The 22981-nt window shown below is 37.0% G+C and overlaps 1 protein-coding gene and 1 non-coding gene across 7 annotated transcripts in view; both read left to right on the top strand.

Moving 5' to 3' along the window:
- The window catches only part of TBCA (tubulin folding cofactor A), a 104230-nt gene that overhangs the window by 22420 nt on the left and 58829 nt on the right, over window positions 1–22981 (top strand). For 3 of the 6 annotated variants that reach the window (XM_089909041.1, XM_089909040.1, XM_089909042.1), the window contains exons 2-3: window positions 12285–12428; window positions 17641–17699. The exons of 2 other annotated variants lie outside the window; for them this stretch is intronic. In XM_089909041.1, the coding sequence (XP_089765167.1) occupies window positions 12336–12428; window positions 17641–17699 (152 nt within the window). In that variant the 5' untranslated portion in view covers window positions 12285–12335. Of the gene's footprint in view, window positions 1–12284; window positions 12429–17640; window positions 17700–22981 lie in introns of those variants that run through there. One more of the 6 variants, XM_089909044.1, reaches the window with a different exon arrangement.
- LOC115801664 (U6 spliceosomal RNA) lies at window positions 7549–7655 on the top strand. Its single transcript, XR_004021979.2, has one exon. It is a non-coding gene; the product is annotated as a U6 spliceosomal RNA (small nuclear RNA).

Raw genomic sequence — 22981 nt, 5'->3', positions numbered from 1 at the left:
GTATAGCATTTTCCCATGGAAAACATGCCTACTGAGATCCTAAAAACTTGACTATAATTAACATCTTTGCAGTGTAACTGAGTCCCTAATTGGAGAATGCTTGAATTATATTGTGATAGCTTGGTTTCGTGTTTACTTTAAATTTTTTCTGTCTCTTGCTTTCAGGTAATATTGTCAGCCATTAATGTATCTCTTTGTGTTCCTGCTTCTAGTAACTTGTACTTACGTCTGTCACTGTTCTTTTTGCTACTGCTAATCTATTTTAGGGGAACCTAGACTGTTTTTACTTCTGAATAGTGATGTGAAAATTGAGATTGTCAGAAGTCTGCTCTCTTATTATTGCTTTACTTGGACTATACTCTCTTTCTCTGGCCACCATAATATTGTACATAACTCTCCTCTAGGAAGTAAGCTCCATGAAGGCAGGGATATATCCCCCAGAGGCCTGGTATAAAAAAGGACTCTTGGTAAATATTACTAAATGAATGAATTTACACTCTGTGACATTTTAAGTTCCTTGAGAACAGAAACAGTATCGTATCCTTCATCTCTCTTTAATATATTTAAACAGTCTTTTGAACTATTTTCAGTATAGACATGGCACAAAATTCCAGAGTTACCAAAAGATAGATACACAGTAAAACATGAGTCTGCCACCCCTATCCACTAGCCACCCAGTTTTTCCCTCTCAAAGTCAACATCATTACTCATGTGTGTGTGTGTGTATCCTTCTAGAGATATTCTGTACATGCACAAGTATTTACATATATGTCTTTAAAAACAAAAAACAGATGAGAGTTGTTGGGCTGCACCCTGCAGGCCTGCAAGGCCTGTATTTGCCCAGTTTCAAGACCGAAGAAAGAGCCTGGAGTCAGCAACAGAGACATCAGTGGTTTAATGGGTAGAGGGAATCTTACGTGTCTGAAGCAGGGTCCTGGAATGACACCCCACTGTGTGTCGCAGATGGCGGGCAGGACATGGTGGCGGTCTTCACCAGAGGTGGGGTAGGGGGTGATTGCCAGTTACAGGGGGAATTGATGTCAGGTTGGCTTATCATTTACCAGGGAAACTAGCAGAGGTGTGTGCCCCTCACTGCCCCTTTGATAAGAACAATCACTAGCTGGGCCCTGGGGCAAGTATACGGGAAGGTCAGTCCAGTGAGTAGGGTGTAGGTGAAGCAGGCACTGGTCAAGCAGGGGATGTACAGAGAACAAGAGAACAGCCACCTTGAGTGGCGTGACCATACAGTAATATACTCTGTAGACACTGTTTTTGCACATTGCATTTTTTGTTCTTTCATATTAGGATATATAGAGCAGCCTCAATTTCTTTTAGAGTATTCTGTATGGACATAACATATTTTTTAAAACCCAGTTTTCTATTGATGAACCTCTATATTGTTCCAGTATTTTATTCTGAAAGATACCTCAGTGAGTTTTCCTGTATGTGTTTAGTTTTGCAAATGTGCAGGTATATCTGTAGAATAAATTCCTACAAGTGGAACTGTTGGTGTAGGGGAGGAGAAACTTTTTTCTCTACCCTCCTAAATACTCTGGTTGGGACCCTGTAAATTAGACAAAAGACAGATTAACAAGAAAGAAACTACACAAGTTTATTAACACAAAAACAGAGGAATATTCAGTAATAACTCGAAAGGATGGTTAGCACTTGGCCTTATATAGCATCTTAACAAAAGAACAATAGATTTGTAGAGAAGGGATAATACAAAGGAAAAGGACTTTGAGTTTCTGGCAGATTGTGAGAAGGTAAATATTTGGGGGGTAACTATTGTATGGTAAGGGCTAATAAGTAGGTTTGCTATGTAGATTCCTCTGGTGCCTCTCTGGGCTGTTAAGAGTCTAGAGTGATTAACCTGGTGGTTAACTTCTGTCTTGTGGTAGAGAGGGGAGGGAAGGCATTGTTAGAAATTTACGTCCAGCTTTTAGGTAAGTTGGGGAGGGCAGATGACTTTTTTGTATCTGCTTTTTCTCTGTTGCCTTCAGCCCAAAATTATCCGTATGATAAAGTGACCTATTTTGGGGTGGCTTTCTGCTACCATTCACTGGCTCAAGTGGCTTATGTGTTTTAAATTTTGAGAGATACTGGCAAGTTGCCCTCCAAAGAGTTTTATCTATTTATAATTCCACTAATGATTTAATACAGTGTTTTGTCAACATGCAGTTTAACATCTTTTTGGTTTGGAAAGAATTAAACTGTGTTGGGAAGGAAAAATTTTCCTCTACCCTTTAAAGGTTCTTTCAGCTGGTCTAATAACTAAATTGACATGAGACAGATTAACAAGAGAAAGTCAAATTTAACTTTGTACATACAGGAACCCCACATACCTGAGAGTATCAAAGACAGAAGGGTAAAATGAGGTGTATATGGCATCCTGGGCTAAGGAATGGAAAGGGGCCTGGGACTTCACAGGAGAGGAGGGCAATTTACAGGACAATAAGAAGAGCAGATGTTTGGTAATTAGATGTTTGCCCTGCCATACAGATGGGTCACTCAGATAAAATTTATTTCGGCTAATAATTCTGATTCTGAGAAAGACCCTCAATTTAAATTCTTCTTTGTAGTTAAGGGAGGGGCAGAAGTTTCTCTTGAGTCTTCAGGGTCTTGATTGGCTTTTAGCTCAAAACAATCCACATGCCAAGGTGGCACATTTTAGGGAGGCTCATTTGGAACCCCTTCTGTCCCACCTTTGCAACTTCCCCAAGAAGTTTCACAGTCCAGAAGTTGAGTTTGGTAGTTTACTTTATCTCACTGAATCAGTGTCTTAGTCCTGCGAGTAAGTCAGTTCAGTTAAACAGTTATGTCTCATTTCAGGAGGCAGTGATGCAGGTGGGTTTCCCAAGGTAGGCCTACGGTGCAAGCAGTCAGGTGTTTAACAAGAGGCATTTTTATGGAAATAAAAGAAAAATAATAGTTAGTTGGGGCAGACTGTAATCCCAATTTCTGAATTCTGAAGGCAGGCAGCTGAGAATATCTAGATGTCTGTCTCTAAGCATCTTCAGATGGAGTGAGGGCAGGCAGTGACAATCTCATAGATTTTCCTGGTTTGCAGTTTGTATGTCTTTGGTGATTGTTTTGAATGGCCATACAGCAGTAGGCACAAAGATTGTCCATACATGAGCTGTTGTGATTTCTCTGAAGTTTGTATCAAGTTGTCTAACTTTAGCTTGTATGGCTTTGGAAAAATGGCAGTTTTAGTTCTCAATGACTCCAAATCAGAAGAGTGGGAGAAAAATTGTAAACATTAGTTTGGAGAGTTGTAGCCAAATATTGGAGGAAATTAAAAGAATTCAGGACTCAGTCCAGTTTACAATAGTAGGGGACTTCAACACCCCACTTACACTAATGGATAGACCATACAGACAGAAAATTAATAAGGAAACACAAGTCTTAAATGACATTAATGACATTAGAACAGATAGACTTAATTGATGTTTATAGGACATTCCATCTGAAAGCAGCAGAACACACTTTCTTCTCAAGTGCTCACAGAACATTCTCCAGAATAGATCACATCTTGGGTCACAAGTCAAGCCTTGATAAATTTAAGAAACTTGAAATCATATCAAGCATCTTTTCTGACCACAACACTATGAGATAAGAATAATTACAGGAAAAAAAAAACTGTAAAATATACAAACATGGAGGCTAAACAATATGTTACTAAAGAATCAGTGGATCACTGGAAAAATCAAAAAATACCTAGAGACAAATGACAACGAAAACATGACAATCCAAAGCCTATGGGACGTAGCAAAAGCAGTTCTAAGAGGGAAGTTTATAGCAATACAATCTTACCTCACGACACAAGAAAAATCTCAAACAACCTATCCTTACACCTAAAGCAACTAGAGACGGAAGAACAAACAAAACCCAAAGTTAGTAGAAGGAAAGAAGTCATAAAGATCAGAGCAGAAGTAAATGAAATAGAGACAAAGAAAACAACAGCAAAGATCAACGAAACTAAAAGCTGGTTCTTTGAGAAGATAAATCAATAAACCTTTAGACAAAAAAAAAAAAAAAAAAAAAAAAAAAAAAAATAAACCTTTAGACAGACTTATCAAGAAAAAAAGGGAGAGGATTCAAATCAACAATTTTAGAAATGAAAAAGGGAAGTTACAACTGACACCACACAAATATAAAGGATCATAAGAGATTACTACAGGCAACTATATGCCAATAAAATGGACAACCTAGAAGAAATGGACAAATTCTTAAAAAGACACAACCTTCCAAGACTGAACCAGGAAGAAATAGAAAATATGAAGAGAACAATCACAAGTACTGAAATTGAAACTGTGATTAAAAATCTTCCAAGAAACAAAAAGTCCAGGACCAGATGGCTTCACAGACGAACTCTGTCAAACATTTAAAGAAGAGCTAACACCTACCCTTCTGAAACTCTTCCAAAAGATTGCTGAGGACCTCCCAAGTTCATTCAATGAGGCCACCATCACCCTGATACCAAAACCAGAAAAAAGATGTCACAAAAAAAGAAAACTACAGGCCAGTATCCCTGATGAACATAGATGCAAAAATCCTCAGCAAAATACTAGCAAACAGAATCCAACAATACATTAAAAGGGTCATACACCAAGATCAAGTGGGATTTATCTCAGGGATGCAGGGATTCTTCAATATACACAAATCAATCAATGTGATACACCACATTAACAAACTGAAGAATAGAAACTGTATGATCATTGCAATAGATGCAGAAAAAGCTTTTGACAAAGTTCAACCCCCACTTATGATAAAAGAAAAAAAAACCCTCCAGAAAGTGGGCTTAAAGGGAACCTTCCTCAACATAATAAAGACCATATATGACAAACCTATAGCTAACATCATACTCAGTGGTGAAAAGCTGAAAGCATTTCCTCTAAGATCAGGAACAAGACAAGGATGTCCATTCTCGCCACTTTTATTCAACAGTTTTGGAAGTCTTAGCCACGACTATCAGAGAAGAAAAAGAAATAAAAGGAATTCAAATTGGAAAAGAAGTAAAACTGTCACTGTTTGCAGATGACATGATACTATACATAGAAAATCATGAAGATGCTATTGGAAGACTATTAGAGCTCATCAACGAATTTGGTAAAGTTGCAGGATACAAAATTAATACACAGAAATCTCTTGTATTCCTATACACTAACAATGAAAGATCAGAAAGAGAGATTAAGGAAACAATCCCATTCACCATTTCATCACAAAGAATAAAATACCTAGGAATAAACCTACCTAAGGAGGCAAAAGACCTGTACTCAGAAAACTGTAAGATACTGGTGAAATAAAAGATGACACAAACAGATGGAGAGATATACCATGTTTTGGGATTGGAAGAATGAATATTGTGAAAATGACTATACTATCCAAAGCAATCTACAGATTCAGTGCAATACCTATCAGACTACCAATGGCAGTTTTCACAGATTTAGAACAAAAAATTTTCCAATTTGTATGGAAACACAAAAGACCATAATAGCCAAAGCAATCCTGAGAAAGAAAAATGAAGCTGGAGGTATCAGGTTCCCTGACTTCAGACTATACTACAAAGCTACAGTCATCAAAACAGTATGGTACTGGCACAAAAATAGAAATATAGATCAGTGGAACAGGATAGAAAGTCCAGAGATAACCCCATGCACTTATAGTCACATAATCTATGACAAAAGAAGCAAGAATATACAATGGAGAAAAGACAGTTTCTTCAGTAAGTAGTGCTGGGAAAACTGGACAGCTACATGTAAAAGAATGAAATTGAACACACCCTAACACCATACACAAAAATAAACTCAGAATGGATTAAAGACCTAAATGTAAGGCTGGATACTGTAAAACTTTTAGAGGAAAACATAGGGAGGACACTCTCTGACATAAATCACAGCAAGATTTTTTTTCGATCCACCTCCTAGAATAATGAAAATAAAAACAAAAATAGACAAATGGAACCTAATTAAACTTAAAAGCGTTTGCACAGCAAAGGAAACCATAAACAAAACAAAAAGGCAACCCTCAGAATGGGAGAAAATATTTGCTAACGAAGCAACCAGCAAGGGATTAATCTCCAAAATATACAAACAGCTCATGCAGCTCAATATCAGAAAAACAAATAACCCAATCAAAAAAGGGCAGAAGATCTAAATAGACATTTCTCCAGAGAAGACACACAGATGGCCAAAAAGCACATGAAAAGATGCTCAACAGGGGCTTCCCTGGTGGCGCAGTGGTTGAGAATCTGCCTGCTAATACAGGGGACATGGGTTCGAGCCCTGGTCTGGGAGGATCCCACATGCCGCGGAGCAACTAGGCCCATGAGCCACAACTACTGAGCCTGCGGGTCTGGAGCCTGTGCTCCGCAACAAGAGAGGCCGCGATAGTGAGAGGCCCGCGCACTGCTATGAAGAGTGGCCCCCACTTGCCACAACTAGAGAAAGCCCTCGCACAGAAACGAAGACCCAACACAGCAAAAATAAATAAATTAATAAACTCCTACCCCCAACATCTAAAAAAAAAAAAAGTAAGATTGATAAAAAAGGCTGCTCAACATCACTAATTATTAGAGAAATGCAGATCAAAACTATAATGAGGTATCACCTCACACCAGTCAGAATGGCCATCATCAAAAAATCTACAAACAATAACTGCTGAAGAGGGTGTGGAGAAAAGGGAACCCAACTACACCGTTGGTGGGAATGCAAATTGGTACAGCCACTATGGAGAACAGTATGGAGGTTCCTTAAAAAACTGAAAATAGAGCTACCATATGACCCAGCAATCCCACTTCTGGGCATATATCTGGAGAAAACCATAATTTGAAAAGATACATGCACCTACAGGTACTCAGCCATAAAAAAGAACAAAATAATGCCATTTGCAACAACATGGATGGACCTAGAGATTATCATATTGAGTGAAATAACTCAGACACAGAAAGACAAATATCATATCACTTATATGTGGAATCTAAAAAAAGGCTACAGGTGAACTTATCTACAAAACCAAAATAGAGTTACAGTTGTAGAAAATAAACTTATGGTTACTGGAGGCTAATGGGGGGGGGAGGGATAAATTGGAAGATTGGGATTGACATATACACACTACTATATATGAAATAGATAACTAATAAGGACCTTCTGTATAGCACAGGGAACTCTACTCAATACTCTGTAATGGTGTATGGGGCAGAGAATCTAAAAGAGTGGATATATGTGTATGTATAACAGATTCACTTTTCTGTACACCTGAAACTAGCACAACATTGTAAATCAGTTATACCCCAATTAAGAAAAAAAAAACAAAAACAGTATAGAATCTAATATTCACAAAGGTGTATTAACGAAACATAATTTTTTCTCTAAAATTACCTCCATTTTAACTAAAGGTAGCCAAAGTAAGACTACCTTGTTTGCAAAATAAGTCTAAATTCAATAAACTTGTTCTGGTTATTTACATAAGTGTAGCAATAATAGCAATTGATCATATAGGCTCTTTTAAATCCGCTTTCCTAGAACTTTTTCAAAAGGAGTCTCAATGCTTGCTTCATCAGCACATATACTGAAAATGGGATGATACAGAGAAGATTAGCATGGCCCCTGTGCAAGGATGGCACGCAAATTCATGAAGTGTTCCATATTTTTTGTATGCATATGGCTGATTCACTTTGTTGTACAACAGAAACTAACACAGCATTGTGAAGCAATTACACTCCAATAAAGATGTATTTTAAAAAAAAAGAATAGGTTATTACAAGAAAAAAAAGGAGTCTCAGATGGAATTTTAAAATATTACCTCTCAAGCCCAGGAAGCCAAGCCAAGAGCTTGTCATAAGACTCTCATGTAATACCTGTAGACTTGGGTGAATTTCTCCCTTCTTGAGGCCCCCCAAAATCCCAAGGTACCTGTACCTGCCAGGAAGTGACCTTCCTGACCCATTTGGTAAGGCTGCTGTGAACCCTGTAAGCAAGTTACCAAGCTGTTTTTCCAGGGGGCTTTATTGTCTCTATAAAGTTAGTCTTAGTTCCTTAAAGCTGTTTGGTCATACCTGAGTCTATGGACATTCTCAAACATGACATTCCAGCCAAAGCCTTGGCAATACAACCAATGTTTCCAGTTGTATCCTGTTATAAGTAGAGCAGTTTCCTTTTGAATTTATGCAAATAACTATACTGCCATGTAAATAAGAATATTCACTACGAGTTTCCAAATTCTGGAAGATCGGATAGGGAGAAAGAAATAAATGATTCAGTTCTGCTTCCAAAGGTATAATTTACCAAATTGCTGAAAGTCATAGTGAGCTTAAGAGGAAAGGTTTCCTTATATCTGGAAAACAAAACATTAGAGAACCAGCATGAGAAGTCATAAAAATTATCATCCTTATTAGCTCATGTAGTCTCTTGTAATTAATTGTTGTTGATCTTCATCTTAGGTTAGCAGCTTTATGAATCAGTTTTCTATTAAAGTTTTAGTATTTCTTACCCAGTTCCATGTTATATAGATCCTAAACTTATCAAAAACCTGCATTCTAGAGTATTTCTCAGGTCTTTTCTGTGAATCTCCTTGAAGATGAAACATTTTTACAGGAACATTTTTATAGGAACATTTTTGTAAAACATCAGAGTACAACAGTAACTGTAAATAACAAATGATTTAAATATACGTTATTACAGATTTGATGAGAGTTCATTATAATGGAATTGACCAGGAAGTTTGGTTATTTCTGTGACATTCAACATTTTAGGATAGTAACTAGAATTATGGCTATAACATAATACCAAGACACATCAGACTTGTAAGAATTTCTTATTATTTCAGGAGCAATTATGTTAATAACATAGATCTACACAAATGTAATGTAAGAAGGTTTTAGCATCACTTATTTGATGATGCTTACCACGTAATTTAACATACCAAATAAGCCTAGTTAATGTAGCATCTCTCTTTTTATAAGAAGAGAGAGCAAATCCTTTGAGATGTTTTAGGGGCCCTCTGAAAAATCCCAAATTTAGCGAGAGGTCAGAAGGACTTTAGTATTTGGTTTTGGGAAGTTTGTCAAACATATTAAAAGGTTTGGACACTTGACTAAATAGGATCACAGATCATTATGAAACAATACTTAATTATCTATTTGACCAAAGTGATAATACAAGATTACAAAGGCAAATACAAAAGGTTACACAGTTGAAAGCAAAATTTAGCTCTTTTAGTATTGAGGACTCAGTTTTCCTAAAGTAATCAAAGACCTGATCAAGACAAAATTAAAATACACAAAATCTTGGCTTTCTAGGCAGATTACTTAAAAGATAAAAAATCTTTCATAATCTCTTATCAGGAGATGACCAATAGTCCAACAGAACTTTGTCCTTTTAACAGATGAAAAAAATTAAGTTCCAGTTTTAAGTAAGGACACTGTTAATTTTTAAGCTTAATTTCATAACTCTTATAATAAAATTCATTATTTTAGCCTTCTTGACCACACAAGTTAAAACTCCCTCTCTCTCTCTCTCTCTCTCTCTCTCTAAGCAAAAACACATCTCCATATCTCATATTCTCCTTGGCCAAAAACATATCCTAGTTTTCTTGCATACAGAGTTGTTTCTCCTATTATTTCCTATATATTGTATGTATAGGCTTAATTACATATCCTAGTTTTCTTGCATACAGAGTTGTTTCTCCTATTATTTCCTATATATTGTATGTATAGGCTTAATTACATACATTAACTAGAATTCTTAATCCTTAGAAACCTTAATTTCTAGTGAGAAATAAGAATTAAGCAATTATGAACTATTAAACTGGCATTAGATTGTCAAATTTATGAATACATTTCATAATTTCTAGAAACATGTACCCTTTTAAATATTAAAGTCTTTCATTGTGGCAGAAGACATGTTTGCTTCTCATACCCATTTTTTTTTCTTTAGTTTCTCTGTAATAGAAATCCAAAAGTAGATAAACCTATGTTTAGTAATTAATTTTTCTGTGTTTTAGCTTATTTAGAAATGACCTAGATACTCAATGAATTTAACTTAACCATTATTTAACTTAATTTAGCAAAACTTGAAGGGTGTAAGTTACCAAGGAGATTTGGGAAACTCTTTAATCATAAAAGAAAGTTCTTTATTACTTTTTCATTACTAAAAAGTTCACCTAAATCTCTTACCTCATTTACATTTATTTAATTCATGTGTTCTTAACAGTCACATTCAGGTTACCTACAAAAACTTTATCAGAACTTAGGCAATGTCAGTCATCATCCTGAGTTTTTTTTTTTTGGCTGACAAATTTTGTAACAGATATCATGAACTTATTTGACTTTAAACCTAGGAAGAATGAAAGTATTATACTTAATGTTGATACCTCTAAAAGACATGCTTGTATTAATAAAACAACGAACTTAAACTAGCTCTTATTTACCAAAAATGATCATAGATCACAGGAACTTGAAAAAACATTTGAGTTAGTTTCTGATGTGTTTCTGAGATTTAAAAATACTTAATTTATAAAAGTTTGATTTTATGCCAATTACATAGTGCTCTTTTATAAGTGAATTTTGGCAATACCATTCAGAGGTTAAAAAAAATATCTTGTCTATAACATACATAGATAGACATACAATAAACATACAGATAGAAACGGAGATCTTACGAAAAAAATTTTTTCCCATGAATCAGGTATGACTACAAAACTCAGTAGTCATAAATAACAGTTGGAATAAGTTAAGTTTATCTGCTCAGATGGCTAAAGCTTTTTTAGAAACAAATATCTGTGAGAAGGCACCTAAGATTTGTATTTGTCCTTGAACTAGATTTTGGGCAAGGGTGTTTCTATAGCACTGTGTATTTTTTAAAAGCCTCTATTTCTGTTCTTTCCCTTCATTCTGAGGTATTGGGGATGGTCTGGATAAGAGTTCTCAGAGAGGTTACAAGCCGTTTTTAGTTAATAGGGGAGGTTTGGCGATGGGTGGAACTTGAATGGGCCTCTAGAGCAGCATTTCCAGTTTTGCAATGATTTGTCCTCAAAAGATTTGGGTTGTAACTTAAATGACGTCATAGGTTGATCCTCCCATCCACCTACATTATTCTCAATTTGCTTGTTTCTCTCTGGGTACATAGTTTTATTTTCACGTAGGGGAGAAGGCATAAAAAATTTTCTATCAGGCTCTGAATATCAGCTATGGGCACAAGTTCAGTCAAACCAGTTGCCCCTCATCTTATTTTCTGCCCGTGTTATTATCCACTAATCTCAGAAAGTAATCCATTTACAGAAACTTTTGAGGATCCTCTCTGCTTTAAGACATTCTTTTGAACTATGGTCCTTAGTTTGGCCTTTGGCTAAGGAGTGAAAGATATCTAAAGAGGATCACCTGTAGCCTCAAGTGGTCTTACTTTAAAAGGTAACTGTTTAATAGTCTCTTCAGAGTGGAAAGGCAATTCAGATAGAGAATTAGTGAAACATGAGTACTCAGGAAAAGAAGGATAGAGGGGAACCCTAGGAGTAACGTTAGTCTCAGTGTCCTCCTGTTTTAGGTAGCTCCCATGTCTTCATTTTTTCATAAGCCTTTTATAACAGATCTTTCAGTGAAGCTATTTTGGGATTTTGCAGTCTTTTTGAGGCTCCTGCATACCAATTAAATAGGTATCCCATTCTATTTGATTTGGAAGCCCTTGCTTTTAAGTGCACTTTTTATTTTTCATTGAACTATAGTTGATTTACAATGTTGTATTAGTTTCAGGTGTACAGCAAAGTGTTTCATTTATATATATATGTGTGTGTATATATATATATATATATATATACACACACACATACACACACAGACATATTCTTTTTCAGATTCTTTTCTATTATAGGTTATTACAAGATATTGAATATAGTTCCCTGTGCTATACAGTAAATCACTGTTGTTTATCTATATTATATATAATGGTGTCTATCTGTTAATCCCATACTCCTAGTTTATCCCCCTCCCCTTTCCCCTTTGGTAACCGTAAGTTTGTTTCTATGTCTGTGAGTCTGTTTCTGTTTTGTAAATAAGTTCATTTGTATTACTTTTTAGATTCCACATATAAGTGATATCATATAATGTTTGTCTTTCTCTGTCTGACTTATTTCACTTAGTATGATAATCTTTAGATCCATCCATGTTGCTACATGTCAGTTGCATCATTTGCAAATATTTTCTCCCAATCTGTAGGTTAAGTGCACTTTTTGAATTATCTTATCCAGTTGGATGATCCAGTTCCTCATAATAGCCATTGTAATTCTAGGTTGTAATTCCCCTGAGTGCTGGCAGCAGTTTGGTAGGACCCTAGCCGCAAATGGAGTTCAACCCACATTTCTGTCCAGCCATATTTCGGAGTCCTCAGCCTGATGGTTACCAGGCCAAGTTCTCAGAACAGAAAACAAGCTTGGTAAGATGTTGGCCTTTTGAAAAAGATGTCTACAGCTTCCAGAACTGCAGTTCTTAGACATGAAATAGCAGGTGTGCCAGAAAATGGTGCATTTAACTCTTTGGATTCTCAGAAGGGGGAATTTATGTTGGATGTGGAGTTTAATTTCTATTCTTTTGTTAAGGGAGTCCCTAAGGCTAGCTGTTATACTTCTTTGTATCCACTTAACTTTGTCTTTCAGTATGCAGTTGTTTAGGATAAGAGATCTCTCTGAAAGAAAAAAAGTTTTGTCTTCAAATATAGTCAATTTAATCTCAATAGTGACTCAAACCAATAAGCCTTCTTATTATGGCATAACCAGGGACGAGAGAGGTGTCCCATAAGAGTGCAAAAAGATGCAGCCCTTATAAGATTCAGAAAGTTCACTTCCAAAGATAGTCTAAAAAGTAAAGTCCTTCATTGAAAGCCATGAAGCTTGAGATGGCAAAGGCCCCTTATGGACTGGGACAAACTCCTTTGAGAACTGGCACAGCCAGTACAAAGAGATTTTCCAAACCCTAGTCTATTCAACTGGCCACCAGGTGCACCCTGGTAAGTGCACCTCCTGGATGGCAGAGACCAGAGAGAATATTTTCACTAGTCACAAAGCCAAGCTCTTAAGACATAGAACAAGAAAACAGTGACCATTTCTGGGAGGAAAAGGATCAACAAAACCCATGAGTACTCATACCAAATAACCAAGAGTTGCTAAGCTGAAGGAACTAGTTCCATAAGTATTTTTTCCTGCTAATCTAAATTGAGAAAGGGAGAAAACGAGACTTTCCCCACCATTCTTCCACCAGACTCTGCAGGTAGAGATCCAGGTGTCTGATGTGGTAAGAATTCTTACCTTTTGTTGGCTCATGTCAGAGGTCCCAGAATCTTCCTACTTCAGCAGCTTGGGAATGAATGGTGCCCAACCGGGTGAGATCTCCGGGCTGGCTCGCCAAAAGTGTTGGGAAGGAAAAATTTTCCTCTACTCTTCAGAGGTTTTTTAGACTGGTCTAATAATCAAATTGATGTGACACAGATTAATAGGAGAAAATAAAATTTTGTACCTACAGGAAACTCACATACATGAGAGGTTCAAAGACAGGTAAAGTGAGGTACAGTTGTCACTCAGTATCTGCAGGGGATTGGTTCTAGGACTTATTGCAGATGCCAAAATCCTTGAATGTTCGTCTCAGTTGGCCCTCCATATCTGCAGATTTCTCATCTGTGGATTCTGCCAACTGAGAATCATAAACATAGTACATGATCCAAAGTTGTTTGAATCTGTGGGTGTGGAACTGGCAGGTACAGGTATATTTATTGAAGAAAATCCATGTATAGGTGACTCGTGGTTCAAACCCAGGTTGCTCAAGGGTCAACTGTACATATGCTATCCTGAGCTAAGGAGGACTGGAAAAGGGTCTGTGGCATCAAAGAGGGGAAGGACATTTCACAGGATAATAAGAAGAACAGATGTTTGGTAATTAGATGTTTGCCCTGCCATACAGATGGTCACTCAGATAAAATTTATTTCTGCTAATAATTCTGATTCTGGGAAAGACCCCCAATTTAAATTCTTCTTGGTAGTTAAGTGAGGGGCAAAAGTTTCTCTTGAGTCCACAGGGTCTCTATTACCTTTTAGCTCAAAATAATCCATATGCCAAGGTGACACATTTTGGGGAGGCTTGCTCTGAACCGCTTCAACAGGATAAGTGAAAATGTCCAAGTATGTTTAGTTTTTATAGGAGAGTACTTTCCACATTGTTGAAAATAACAAGAACAGATGAGGCATACAGGTATGCTAAACAATTTACATTAATTTCACTTCTGACTATAGTCCTAAAAGGAGAAAATCTTTTTCTTTTGAAACACTAAATTGTAGAGCTGATGAAATACCCCTTAGAGATTCTCTATCTCCCAGTTTCGCAACACTACCCCCCCAACAAAAACAGTCAAGAGAGGGAGATAATTTGCTCCAGATTATCCAGCTGATTACTGGTAGAGCTAGAACTAGGAAGCTTTCTAAAATTACTACACTACACTTGGTCATTGCACAAATGTGAATTCCTCAAAATGACATTTCTGTTCTAAACTATTACAAAAAAAATTTGTTAGATTTTATTCAAAGTTTGATCCTTGAAACTAGGTTTAGTAAACTTTGACAATAAGTTGTTTTTCAGTTCTTTATTTGAATTTTAGTTTTTAAACAATACATTTATGATACCCAAAGAATAACTATTGGTTATGCTAGAACTGAGTTAGTTTAATAAACAGTCCAGTTTTACTTTCTGAACATTGCTTTTTTTTTTTTTTTTGCCGTACGCGGGCCTCTCACTGTTGTGGCCTCTCCCGTTGCGGAGCACAGGCTCCGGACGCGCAGGCTCAGTAGCCATGGCTCACGGCCCAGTTGCTCCGCAGCATGTGGGATCTTCCTGGACCGGGGCACAAACCCATGTCCCCTGCATCGGCAGGCGGACTCTCAACCACTGCGCCACCACTGAAGGCCCTGAACATTGCTTTCTTACTCAGTTCTGCATTAGTGTACTTACTTAGGAGAGCACATGAATTGCTTTGGTTTCTGAGAAGATTCATCTTGATATCTCCCCTTAAGAGAAATTTTGGAGAGTACTTTAATACTGTTGAAAATTATAAGATAATAACAGATTAGGTGTACAGATGTGCTGAACAATTTAAATTACTTTTGAACAGAGTCCTAAAAGGAGAAAACATTTTTCAAATACAAATCTTAAATTCAAAAAGCTAAAGGAAAATACATATCTAAACTTTATGTTTCAAATACTATTGCCAAAGAATCTATCTGGGCAAAGAGACTAAGAATAAGCAGAATAGACTTTAAAAGACCAATAGCACCTTGCTAGCACGTTGCTAATAAGGACTAATAGGTACTTAAACTGATGAAAGTGATTCAGACAACAACGTATTAACCCCCTACTGTGCCCTGTTTTTAGCTGTTAATAGACATTAGCCTTTTAAAGAAAGACTAACACTATTATATTCATTTTCTAAGCTTTTGATACATCAGTGAACTGTAATAGCCACTTGCTATATTTGATCTTATAGCTCAGTGCATTTTCCAGAATACTTTTGAGAATGCTAACTGCTCTGAAAGTTTAGAGTCTATGTACACTTTAAGAATTCTTGATTGGGATTGACATATATACACTAATATGTGTACAATGGATAACTAATAAGAATCTGCTGTATAAAAAGTGAATAAAATTCAAAATAAATTCTTAATGTAATAAGAAATTATTTTACATTACATTTTGATTATTGTAACCAAAATTTTTTATAGAAGTCATATGGGAGTAATAAATGCTGATATATTTTTTGCTGACAAAGAGAATATTATATATAGTAAAAGTGATCATTTTAAGATAGTTCTTAACATAATAAGGCCAGATTTTTTTCAGAAAATTTCCAGTAGTATTATATCTGTGAAATTATAAGTATTATAAATAGTTGGTTATTTTCCAGAAATAAATCTTATTCTTAAAGATTTGGCCTATATGTATATGTATTTATATATAAGGAAGGATTTTAAAAATATAATTTCCTTTAAAATATAAGTAAACTTTAACGCTGACTTCCTATGAATTAGAATAATGAAGTTTTGTTTAGGTGCATTGCTTTTAATAGTACTTCTTTAGAGAAGAGATTAGAAAATAGTTCTTGGATGTTTTATGTTTCATGCTTCATAGTAATTCCAAATACAAAGCTAATAGAGATTTGAGTTGGTTTCAAAACAGTTTTATCTTGAAGAAGCTGATTGCATGATATAAGTAAATGTTGAAGAATGTATTGACAGGGTTAAATAATGTTGTGATGTATGTAATCTGGATAAATTAAGACTTCACCAAAAATTGGGGCCTTTCATAATTCTTTAAAGTGAAAACAAAAGCATAGTACCTAATTTGTGGTCTGGATGGTATATTTTTGTTTTGTTTTGTTTTGTTTTGTTTTTTTGCGGTACGCAGGCCTCTCACTGTTGTGGCCTCTCCTGTTGTGGAGCACAGGCTCCGGACGCGCAGGCTCAGCGGCCATGGCTCACGGGCCCAGCCGCTCCACAGCATGTGGGATCCTCCTGGACTGGGACATGAACCCGTGTTCCCTGCATCATCAGGCGGACTCTCAACCACTGCGACACCAGGGAAGCCCCTGGATGGTACACTTTTTTGTGACCACAGGAATGAATGATATATATGCAAAGTGAATTTCTATTATTTCTCATGCCAGTTCAAAACCAAGAAAAAAAATGAAACATATTTATGAGAGTTTGCTTTTTACAGTTTGTGGATTTATTATTATGACTACCAAGTTAATATCTGAAAGCAGGTTTAGGCATAGGAGTTAAGTTTATTACTGAAGATTGTATTGGGGCATAGTTTTTTTGCTAGGAATAGTTTTTTTGGTAAAGGTCAAGTGCATATTATTATACCAATCAATCCTCTCTTCTGGAATAGATGTTTTCTGTAAAAGTAAAATAAGGTAAATCCTTTTTTTCCATCTTATTTTTGAAATGTATTCTCCAGTTTAATGTCCCACTTGGCTGAAATTTTGGTTTCATAAATTAGAAATACTGAAATAGGTCTTGAGTGGCAAGTTTGAGATGCTTCTAAAGGCTGAAATTCTCTGTTGGGAACCAAGTGTACAAAAACCATTCACTCTTCGGGACTTCCCTGGTGGCACAATGGTTAAGAATCCACCTGCCAGTGCAGAGGACACAGGTTCGGTTCCTGATCGGGGAAGATCCCATATGCCGCAGAGCAACCAAGCCCATGCGCCACAACTACTGAGCCTGCGCTCTAGAGCCTGCCGGCCAGAACTACTAAGTGCGCATGCTGCAACTGCTGAGGCCAGCATGCCTAGAGCCCATGCTCTGCAACAAGAGAAGCCTGCACGCCACAACGAAGAGTAACCCCCACTCGCCGCAACTAGAGAAAGCCCTCGCGCAGCAGCAAAGACCCAATGCAGCCAAAACAAAAAAACCCCATTCACTCTTCATATGCAGGTTTTACTACCATTGGAACAAGAGGTGGCCAGTAAATTTGAAGACATCAACAACCAGTTCTTTCCCTAGCAGCAGGCATATAGAAGCTTACCTTTCTTGCAGTTTTAACTGGCTGCTACAGCCCTTGAAAGTCCCTTTCTTCTCATGAGAAAAATATTTTCCCATAAACAGATTTCAGCAGTTTTGGTGAGAGAAGATGTGAGAATTGATAACTGGAACCACTCTGTCAGGTACTAATACTATTGCCAATCTGGACTGTCATAAATTTTCCCAGTTCTGAGGATTCCTTCATTGGATTTATTTCAGTAGCTATTTATTGAACATGTACTATGTGCACGGCTCTATGCTAAACATTAACCACTGTTCACCAGAACTTTGTTATTCAATTTTTGCCAAAATCAGCCTCTCACACCATCACCAGTTTTTACTTGAATGAACATTCATAAGTGCTGTTTAACACATAACGCATGATATATCGTAGCTTAACATCCCATAATATCAGATGTTCAGGTTTATACTCATTGTGAAAATTCAGACCAGTGTCTTCCTTATTTGATGTATAAAATTGTGAAATTAGTGATACTTCACTTAGAATACAGTGCTACTGCCCTTAGATAAACTAAGTTTGTGACCTAAATTAAATTCATTTTAGTAGCAAGGACAGTATTTTGAATTAAAATAAGTATTATAGCATTGCCCTGAATTACAAATAAATATTAAACAAAGTACTACCTTAAACCCAATGAGTGATGAGAAAAATGCTGAAAAGGGAAAGGCAGACATATATCACTTTTAAAATTGACTTGCTGAATACTAATGTTTTTTGCTTCTAAAATTTCTTCTCACTACCTCCTGCTCCCACCTTTAGCTTCCCTTTGCTTCTTTTGACAACCTAAAAGGTCATGAGAACAGCAATGTTGATATCTTTTGAGCTTTCACTATGTGTCATACATAGCTAAGCATTTCATATATGTGTCACTTCACCCTCATAATCTGTACATGAAGTAATTGCAGTGAGCCCCATTTTACAGATGAAGAAATTGAGTTTAAATAATTTTCCCAAAGATAAACAGCTAGGAAGTGGTGAGCCAGGATGAGATCACCTGTTGAGTACCACCAGTGCACTGACTTATACCTTTATTTTACTTTGACAAATTTGTAAAAGTGACGAGACCATGTGAGGTCATTGGATATGAAAGATGAATATCACCTTCTGTTTTATAGGAGCCTATGGTTTCAGAGAAAGACAAAGGCCTTGTGAGTAAGGTCAGAATACTTCATGAACCCAGACGAGGTTATGACAAACTGCCTCTAGGACAGAGTTTTTCAACCTTTACACTTTTGACATTTTGCCCTGGGTAATTCTTTGTTGGGAACTGGGCGAAGGCTGTCCTTTATATTGTAGGGTGTTTAGCAGTAAGCCTGGCCTCTACCCACTAGATGTCAGTAGCTCACCTTCCCTCTCCACCCCTCCCCCCAACACACACATGCACACACACTTGTGGCAACCAAAATGGTCTCCAGACATTGTCAAATGCTCCACTGGTAGGTAGGGAGTAAAATTGTCCTTGTTGAGAACCAGTGCTCTAGGGTTAGAGGAGGCTTATGACAACTGACATTTGAGTGGGATCTTGCAGAAGTCACATTCTAGATAGAACTATATGTATAAAAGCATGGAGGTGTGAATCAGTATATTATATTCAGGGGTGAGTAAAAACGTTTGTGATGGCTGGAGCATCTAGGGTATGTGGGTACTGAGGAGATAGTAAGAGAATGGTTGATAAAATAATTTAGGATACTGTTGTGCATGTCATACTAAGAAGTCTAGATTTGTAGGTGAGTGACAGTCTGACTAATCCACACAGTATTTAATTGCCTCTTTGCTTCTCTGGATCTTTCCATTAGAGTGTATGTTCTCTGAGGGCAGAGACCGTGTTGCTCTTTTTTCACCATTATATCCCTAGTGCCTATCATGATATTTGGGACAACTTGTAAAGTAGGAAGGACAAAAATAGAGAATTTATAGATGTGAAAATCAGAAGAGGTTGTGGTGGCCGTGAGAATGGAACTTGAAGACTTCCAAATGCAGGGAGTATAATTAACCAAGGGCCCCTGCTACTGGACTGTGAAATCTGTTACTACATTTTTCCCAAAGCCTTGCTTCCCATGAGCTGCTGACAGCTAGTGGCAGACAGACCTTTTCCTGAGGGACATGGGATTCCCGTAATAGCCACCTTTGGCCTGAGGACTCCCCAGTGGCCTTGCCAAACCTTCCTAAAACTGTATGGCAGTCTAGGATGCTTCCTCCTAACCTTTCCTCACTCTTTCTTTCATTCAGGCTCAGACTTGCATCATGGTCTGATGACCCTCCCAACCTTCTCCAGCTCCCTTCCCATTTTCTGTCTCATGGATATTTGCACTGACAGAATCCTCGCAAGTTTTATCCCATCTTAGTGTCTGCTTCTCCAAGGATCTGGCTAACAGAAATTAAGTGACTTTCAAAAGGGTACACAGATATTAAGAGGCAAAATAGAGGCTCTCCAATCTAGGGTTTAGGTTTCTTAGCCCATGCCTCTAACCGTTAACATGCTATCCTTTAGTAAGGCAATAACCTTTGACTCTGGCATTTATTTTTCCTAGCTAGTCTTTTGAGTCTAATGGTGTGATTAAATACCTTAATTCTGTAGTTGATTATCAAATCTTTAAGAACTCTGATAGTTATTCCAGGTCTCAGACCAATTAATTTTCCGGCTATTATTTGTCATGTTGCTAGAAAATGGCATGGACGTGGAGGAAAATACAATAGACAGTTTATGTTTTGTTAAGGAATGTGTTCCAAGATCTTTTCAAATCCCCCACATTTGCAAACACAGTAATTTTCTTAGATTCCTTTACTTACTATTATCACTGCCAATAGCAATTGACTTTCTTTTCTGGCTCTTTTTCCTCAAAGAAACAAAATGGGTTTTTGTTGGTTTGTGGTTAGTTCATTTACTAGAGTTATATCACACACACAGACAAAAGAAAGAACAGAACAGCTACGCTGAGATTGGATTCTGGACAGTTGTCAGACTCATTCACCATATTGGTGACTTGTTCCTGAATACCACAGCTCATAACCATAACTGTATTTCAGCAAAATTAAAATTATATTACATGAACATTTTGGGGTATTTACTGAGAGTTAAGTCCTCAAATGTTAAGTCCCCAAATGTCTTCTGTATTTTCTTGGAGACGAATGACATATAGGGGAAAAAATCATTGAGGACCTTTTACAGAAATAACTTAGTTTATTTTATTTTCTTTAGAATATAAAATGTTGACATTACCTGATTTTTGTTTAAAGGTCTTAGAAATATGAAACGGAGTTTACTAAATAGCATAAATATTAAAATTTTTCTATACTTTAATTTTATGACCAGCAAGGTTGGGAGAAGAAGGGGAGGGATCAGTGAGAGATATGTAGATGGAAGAGACATAAGACAACAGAAAGATGGGAAATAAGGGGTAGAAAGAAGGAGTAAATATTTGCTTTGGGCTCTGGGCCTCAGGTAACATTTCACTTATTCTACCCATGAAGGGACTTAAGCTCCTTGAGAGTGACACAACATGCTTTATTCTCTTTGCAGTCTTCAGAATGCAGGATGGTGCCTTGAACTTAGTAGTTATTCAAAAAGTGTTTGATTCATAGCTGAATGACAGGCTGATGAATCAGTGCTCAGTTCTTCAAATATTTCTAATCCATAATTGTTAGAGAGAGTCCTGATTGGGATAACTAGAGTGGCCTCTCAGGGTAGAAAGTATTCCCTGAACTTTATCAGCAGCAGCCTGAGGAGTAAAGGAAGTTTAGCCAAGGGTTAAATCCAGGCTCAAGCTAATTTCCCTAGTCTATGTTTTCAGGATTGGTAAATATATCAATTATTTAATATAAAATCTCCCTTCAGCCCTTTTCTAAATATGCAGTTTCCTCTGACTAGAACATTCCCCAGCATACTGCTTTGAATAATACTTACTTAGTCCTCAATTTTTAGGTCTCTTCTTAATCATTACTTCTTTCCTGAAGTCTTCCCTGGCTAATGACAGAATCACATGCTCTTTGTGTCCCAAGCGCCATCAAACCTAGAGATTCACATGCATCTTTATTCTTACTGTACTCATTACTTCCTCTTAGAATCAAAGATCTTAACCTTTTATTAAAAGGCATCATTCTATCTGTGTACCGAATCCCATCCCTTTGGTAAGTGTTTGTCTTTTCTCTTTAATCTCTTTTCAAGTTTATTCCCAAAAGTATTCAAACATGCTGAAGTCACTAATATCTTAAAGAATCAACAGCAAAAAAACCTTTATCTCATTTCCCTCCCTAGGAGCCAGACTTGTCGAAAGAGTTCATCAGCAGTGAAACAAAGGTCACTCATAATATCTAACAGTCTTTATCTTGACTTACTAGCAGCGGTTGACAGAATTACTTTCCCCTCCTTGAAAAGCTTTCTATCCTACTTTCTTTCCTTGGCTACAGTGATACTGCAGTACTCTGGTTTCCCTTCTTTACTTCCCTTCAGAAGACAGGTACTCTGGTCTTCCCCTCTTTACTCCTTCTCAGTCTTATTTTTGTTTTTTTCTTCCTTTGTTATTTGTGTAACAGAAATTGATTGAGCCACTGATATATGACAGATACTGTCTGCATGACAGGGATATAGTGGTAAATAAGACAGAAAATTTCTCATCACAATAAAAAAATTTTTGTAACTCTGTATGGTGATGGGCATTGTGGGGATCATTTTGCAATACATATAAATGTCGAATCGTTATGTTGTACACCCGAACTAATATAATGATGTTATATGTCAATTATACACCAATTTTAACAAAAGACAGTTGTGTCAATACTTCTTGCCTTAGTGTAGCTTACCTTCTCTCAAATGTTCTCTGGGGCTCTACCTGGGGCTTTTTTCCCTTTTCACTTTGTAAACACTCCAATGGGCAGCCTCCTTCACTCCTATGACCCCAGTTACATCAGTATGTTCCTGATTCCCTCATATATATCTTCCTTTTGAACTCTAGGTCTGGGTACTTCTGGACATTTCCACTTTAATGTCACATAGGCACCTCAAGGTCCTAATTTTATATTTTCTCTTTCCCACACTCTTCCTGGTCTCCTTATCTCAGGCACTGGCACTACCACACCACTATCTGCCCAGTTACCTTTGGATTCTCCTGCTCCCTTATCTTCCCACATCCATTATTCACCCTGGTTAAAATAATCAATTTTATCTATATCTCTTCATTCCCACAGCTACTACTCTTGAGTAGACCACAACCATTTTTCTCCTGTATTACAATCACACTCCCCTTATCTGCGTGGCCCTAGCCCTGCCCCTCTCTATTACATTGTCCATGTTGCAGTCACAGTGATTTTTTTTTTTTTTTTTTTTTTTTTTTTGCGGTACGCAGGCCTCTCACTGTTGTGGCTTCTCCCGTTGTGGAGCACAGGCTCCGGACGCGCAGGCTCAGC

This window comes from Delphinapterus leucas, chromosome 3 (assembly GCF_059928025.1).
Source record: "Delphinapterus leucas isolate spDelLeu-1000000601 "Yukka" chromosome 3, BTC_Dleu_Yukka2, whole genome shotgun sequence".
Classification (NCBI taxonomy): Eukaryota; Metazoa; Chordata; class Mammalia; order Artiodactyla; family Monodontidae; genus Delphinapterus; species Delphinapterus leucas.
The sequence above is the reverse complement of the archived record's forward strand: the minus strand, read 5'-3'. Positions and strand labels throughout refer to the sequence as shown.